The sequence below is a fragment of the Limulus polyphemus genome, unplaced genomic scaffold (genome assembly GCF_000517525.1).
Source record: "Limulus polyphemus unplaced genomic scaffold, Limulus_polyphemus-2.1.2 Scaffold570, whole genome shotgun sequence".
Taxonomy (NCBI): Eukaryota; Metazoa; Arthropoda; class Merostomata; order Xiphosura; family Limulidae; genus Limulus; species Limulus polyphemus.
In genome coordinates, this window is record NW_013666180.1 from 309,207 (window position 1) to 315,940 (window position 6,734).

The 6,734-nt window shown below is 32.5% G+C and overlaps 1 protein-coding gene across 2 annotated transcripts in view; it reads right to left on the reverse strand.

Annotated features, from left to right (window-relative positions):
• LOC106459167 (endoribonuclease Dicer-like) overlaps positions 1-6,734 on the reverse strand; it is a 66,603-nt gene that overhangs the window by 56,524 nt on the left and 3,345 nt on the right. For both annotated transcript variants that reach the window (XM_022385596.1, XM_013918762.2), the window contains exons 2-3: positions 3,347-3,445; positions 1,514-1,676 (exon numbers count right to left, since the gene is read on the reverse strand). In XM_022385596.1, the coding sequence (XP_022241304.1) occupies positions 1,514-1,676; positions 3,347-3,445 (262 nt within the window). The remainder of the gene's footprint in view (positions 1-1,513; positions 1,677-3,346; positions 3,446-6,734) is intronic.

The following is a 6,734-nucleotide window of genomic DNA, read 5'->3' on the forward strand; positions in this document are numbered from 1 at the left end:
TAACCTACACACTTAACTGAATTTTTTAACCAGTAGAATTTGTATGTGCTTCACTGGAATCTACACATTTGTATGAAGGATCAAATTCTGGATACTGCTGTCTACTTTGTTCTTGAATCAGGCAGTGTTTTTTTTTTTTTTTTTCATTCTTTATTGCTGAGTATTCTCAAAGTATTTTTCACTGCTTAATGGACTATCAAAAAGACTAAAGACCATCATGAGGAGATGCCAGATTGGCTGAAGAAACTAGCCAAAATATTCAGCTACCTAATTACTCAATTGATAAAGCAGGGACTGGACATTGAGCTCAAGGTACACCGACATTAGGGGGGTTATGGGAAGCTGTGTTGTCAGGAAGATGAAGAGCCCCTTCCCAATGTAAATATATATGTATAACGTGAACTTTTTTTTTCTCAATGTATATATGTCGATATTTTAATAGAATGTTTCCTTTTATATGTATATAAGAATAGTTATTTTGATATATTTTAAATAAGAGGCTTTTGTTTAATGGGCTGATTTTGTTATTCTATGTTTTGAAGTTGTTAAAAAACAAAAAAAGGGATTACTTCAAAGTGTTTATTATGAAATTTTTATTGTATTTTAATTGGTTACACTTTGATTTATGTTAAGATTGGATTTTTCTGCATTGTGTTTTAACTATGTAGTTTGTATGTCTTTCATTATCCCTATGCCAACAAGTCAATTTGACTGACCCTGTAAAACCATGAAGCTATACATTGTGGAACTCTGAATATACTAAGTGTATCTTTAAGAAATTTGATAAGGTTTTTGTAAAAATTATGTTTGTTGTATACAAAAACCATAATTTTTAATAAAGTATTTATTCTAAAGATTTGTCTGCAAATTTCCAAAGCCTTTACAGTCAACATAAATGCAAGGTGATTTTCTTTTCATATTTAATTTCCAAAACCTATAAAACCTCCCAAATGAATATTGAAAGTATTTAAGGTAAAACTTTATATTTCATCTATTGTTTTTAATACTCTAACACTAATTTTAGCTAAATCATCAATGTAGAGCGAAATAAAGATCTAAAAATTATGAGATACAATGCGTAATATTTGTTTTTCTTCTTTCAAGAAATCATTTATTGTCACATCTTTAATTAATGACATCCACAATTTCAACTTTTAACCTTTTCACATCTATTTTCTTTTAATTCTATAGTTTTATTGCCTGGCTTGTACTATAATAACTAACAAAAACATACATGGTGAGTCTGGCAAAATACTTGTTTATGAGCTTCAAACAAATCAAAGTGTTTGATGCACACTAGAGGTAGTTGCACTAATTATGTTATATTGTAATGTTGTATAATTTGTTTTAAATATCATGAATTATTAAAGAAGAACTTCAAACCAGATACATATTTGCATAGTGTGTGTGTGTACACATACAGACATTATTTTAAATACACTCATGTTACACCATTTTACAAATGAAGGTTCCTGTTTATAGATCGAATATTTCTTTATTATAGATAACTTACCTGTAGGCACTAAAAAAATTGTTCTTTTCCCATCCTCTTCATATGGTTTTCTCAATTCATGAGCAAGTTCTTTAATCAACATTAATGCTATGAATGTTTTACCTGTTCCTGTTCCCAAACAGGCAATAGTGTTTCTTTTAAGAGCTGATTCAAGAAGTTCCACCTTAAAAAAAAAAGATAATTATGTACTAACAACTTTTTATACTTATTGTTGAAAGCTCTTAATAAACACATTTTAAAAATACAGTCCACCAAAATTTAATGCAATTCTACATCTCACATTTATTTAATCATGTGATTAACATCATTAACAAAGTGTTTTCAATGAAGTATGAAGTTGATACTGTATAAAACACTAAAATATGCAAAGGGTTATAAGGTGATATAAAAATAACCAGTAAGATTGTAAAATTACAGTAATAACAAACAAGTATTTATTTTATTTTATCAAAATGTTCTATTGACTTGAACAGTACAACAACTGGGGTATGAAATAAAGTTGAAAAGGTTGAATATTTTCTATGATAATTAATGCAGGACAAACCAGCTATACAAAAAAATTATTGTTAAGTTACTACACTTAAAAGTTTGTTTACTTCCAGTTTAGTCTAATTTTTCAGGATAAATTGAAATACCTATATAGGAAATGAAACAGGAGTTAACACCACTGTTAAAGTAGCACTACACCCCCCCCTCCAAATAAAAAAGGGGGTTATTTTATACTTTCCAGAATCAGCAATATCTAAACTTTTTTTTAACAATCCTGATTTTCTTGTTGCTTTTTTGTTTGTTTGTTCTTAATCAATAAGCTATACAAGAGGCTACCTGTACTCTACCCACCTTGGGTATTTAAACCCAATTTTTAGAGTTATTAACTCTTAAGACTTACGTCTGAGTCACCAAGTGTGAGGTGCTTTCTTGTTGAAAAAACATTTATGTGAAATGGGTCTCTTTTTAAATTATCTTTAAATTCATGATAAAATTACTGTACACCTCTGCATTTCAAATGCAGTGCAAGATGGTACTAATTGTTAGATTCTTTCGTGGAACAAGTGATCTAATTAAAAGTATGAATTAGGTGTATGTTAGATTTTTTCACAAAAAGCATTGTTCCACATAATCAGTTTTATGAAAGACTGATACAAAAATTTAAAAACAATTTGTTTTTTTTTGTTGTGGATTTGATATCTTTTTCTTTTTTGTTTGTGCTTCTTAATGGTTTTAAATTTTTTGTATAAATTTAAAAAAAATCCAAAATAAACAGTGTGTAGCACTGTAAGGTATGTTATTTTAATTACTGGTATTTCAACTTCAGTAAAATGTAGAAGATGCTTTCCATATTATACATGAATTATATAATTCAAATAAAATACTTCACAAGACAGTGTATGTAAAGGAAATAATTTGGGCAATTTTATTTAAAATTATAACAATTGTTACCAACATCATCTACAACATTATTAAAAAAAATACATAAATATTAACATAATAATAATTTTCTTTAATTTTACAAAATAAATGTGATAAAACTTTGTAACAAGTTATTTTCTTCATTCACATATGTGTAAATGTTTTAGTTAGTTTATCTAATCATGTCCCTTCAAATCCTCTTCACATTTTAGGAAAAAGATTGTTTATCATTAAATTACCATGCAAAACTTTAAACTTTGTGTTCCTTAATGAATATACTTATAATTACTCTTTTGAACTTAGGTAAGATAAGTCAGTGTACAGGTTTTAAAGTTTCTTATTTTGCAGCCACCAAATTTCAATTATTTCATACAAACATACAATCACCATTCAATGGGCACCTGAGACCTAAGTTTATTTTACCTGATACTCTCTTGGTGTGAAAGTTTTAGTGTGAATGTTGTTTGCACCACTGTGGTGATGAGACTTGGAAACAGAACCACCAGTTGTTTTGTTCTCCATCTATAGATAGATATCAAATGAAAAAAAATAAAAACAGACAGGGAGATACAGACAGATAATCGAGTCAAGCCATAAGTAAAGTGCGTGAATCGTTGTGAATTATAGCATGTGTTTAAGTAAAAGTGACTGTGGAAATTAAGTGTATTGCAAAGTTGTATTGAGAAAGAATAAACTAGTTTTATTTAAGAAAGGATTTGTGTTGCTAAAGTTTCATCTGAAAGAAATTATACGGGAAATTAACAAACAACCAGATATGTAACAATATTAATCTGGACATCTGCAAATGTTTTGACAAAGCATTCAATGTCTCTACAGTGTTGTGAACAATTAAAAATAATGTTTTGGTTTTACATGTGTCTGAAATATATTACTGTTTATTGAAAGATTTTGTATCAGAATTATCTATCTTATAACTGATCTTGGAAAGACAGCATTGTATCCATTCAGTGTTATTTGGTAAAAAAAAATAAAAAAATTGAGGAAAATGGTATTTGTTAGCAACTTTGGTGAAATCTTATGTAATCAATTATTTTTCAGTCTTGTGTGGAATCAGTTTTGTTTAAGTCAAATATATACAGGATAGTAAGTGAAGTTTCTGGGAGTCTTATAGTCCATTCAGTGAGTTAACCAAGAGTCTGATGTTAGAGAACCAACTTGAGTGTGTAGCCTAAAAAAACTGTGTAAGTTAGTCCAGTATTGCTTGGGAAAGTGAAACATTTTTGTGCAAGTCACTAATATACCGGTTATTCAATACAATGATTGTTCATTGTTGTTTTAATTGGATTAGTGTAACAATAGTATTCAGAAAAAGGTGAATGAAACATTCTAGTTTACAACAATTACATCAAATTGTAAAAATGAGTAGACTAGTTGGTTCTAGTAACAGGTTTCTTTAAGAGATAGGATACTGTTACGACAGTGGAGGCCATGTGACGCTGGTAACACGTAATGAGTATCTACAAAGATCGATGAACTTGTTGAACATCCTAGCAGTTGCTAGAATGGCACTCTTATAGTATATAAGACAGTAAATAATGTGACAGCAACAATGGAATAGCAGACAGAGAGATTAAAGATATAGACAGACAATTGAGTCAAGCGAGGTAGTAAGTAAAGTGCATGAATCGTTCGTTGAGAATTATAGTGTGTGTTTAAGTGACTGTGGAAATTAAGTGTATTACAAAGTTGTAGTGAGATAGAATAAGCTAGTTTTATTTGAGAAAGGTCTTGTATCGCTGAAGTTCTCCGGAAAGAATTTTTACGAGTGATTAACTAACAACCACAGACGTAACAAATTGGTGTCAGAGAGCGGGACGAAAAAAAAAAGAAGAAGATGGAAACGGCAAATCAAACTACAGCTTAGCAGATTTGATGGCAGCAATACAAGAACAGCAAAAGAAACAAGAAGAGAGATTACAGCAGTGGTTGGAGGAAAAAGAAAAGAAAGAAGAAGAGAGATTACAGCAGTGGTTGGAGGAAAAAGAAAAGAAAGAAGAATAGAGACAACAGCAGTTGCAAGAAAACCTGCAACAGTGGCAGGTCGAACAGCAAAATAAACAAGAGAGATTACAGCAGTTGTAGGAGGAAAAAGAAAAGAATTAAGAAGAATGAGAAAAGAAACAAGAAGAGATATTACAGCAGTGACAAAAAACCCACAACAGTGGCAGGTCAGACAGCAAAATAAACAAGAGTGATTACAGCAGTTGTTGGAGGAAAAAGAAAATAAACAAGAAGAACGAGAAACAAAACAAAAACAGACATTACAACAGCTGTTAGAGAAGAAAGAAAATAAACAATAAGAGAGACTACAGCAGTGGATGGAAGAGAAAGAAAATAAACAAGAAGGTGTTGGTGGTTTATCTATCAGCTCTGTATGACATTAGGCTCCTCTTCTATACACAGTTTCCTGGCAGTTTGCCTCTTGGCTCAGAGAGACTCAGCATGGCCCCAAGGTTTATTGTCCTGACTTTTGATGCTCATTATCTGACCTGCTATATCTTTCCTCTTACAATTCTCCACAGAAACATACTGTTATATCTGTCAACTAACAGTTCTTCACAGAACCAAACTGTTATATCTGTCCACTTACAATTCTTCACAGAAACATACTGTTATATCTGTCCCCTTACAATTCTTCTCTGAACCATACTGTTATATCTGTGCCCTTACAGTTCTTCTCGGAACCATACTGTTATATCTGCCACTTACAATTCTTCTCAGAACCATACTGTTACATCTGTACACTTACAATTCTACACTGAAATATAGTGTTATATCTGTCCACTTACATTTCAACACTGAACCATACTGTTACAACTGTCGACATACAATTCTTCACAGAACCATACTGTGACATCTGTCAAATTACAATTCTTAACACAAATGTTCTGTTATATCTCTCCACTTACGACTCTTCACAGAACCATACTATGATAACTGCCGACTTACAATTCTTCACAGAACCATACTGTTATATCTTGTCCAACAATTCAGAGAATTAAATACATAAAAGAATGATTTACTGTCTTTTACACAAGGATGATATATTAGCCATCAACCTAATCAGCCTCAGACAACTGGAAGCCCCTTCCAGACCCCGCAGCTAAACCCTAATGCAGACATCTTCAGTCCAGTTAGAAGTCACATCCCAGATATGAATGTCAGCAATACGGGTGATCTAGTACAAAGAAAGCCACAGGAATTCGATGGAAAGGCACCGTGGGAAGCATATAGAGCACAATTTGAGCTCTTGGCAGAGATGAATGGATGGACAGAGGAGCAGAAAGCACTATATTTAGCAATGAGCTTGAAGGGACAACCACTGTAAATACTTGCAAAGTTGTCAGCAGACGACAGGCGCAACTATAGAGCACTGGTAGCAGTTCTAGAACTCAGGTACAGAACCCAAAATCAGTCTGAAGTCTACAGGGCTAGGTTTAGGACGAGAGTCCATGCTAAAGGGGAGAGCCTGCAAGAGCTGGCACAGGATTTGGAAAGTATGGCACACAAGGCCTACCCAACTGCGCCACCTGATCTCCTCAAGTTGTTGCTGAGGGATCAGTTCGTAGATGCCTTGGACAGTCCACAACTGAAGATACAAGTAAAGCAAGTACACCCCTCTACTATGCAGGATGCAATGGCCAGAGCTCTTGAATTTGAATCCTATGTTAAGTCCAGCATAGAGGTACCAAGGTTGGTACCATCATCAGGATTCATCGCCAGAAAAGGGCAGCTTTCAGAGAGGTTTGAGAGACTTTGCTAGCACTGTAATAAACCTTGGCACAAGAGA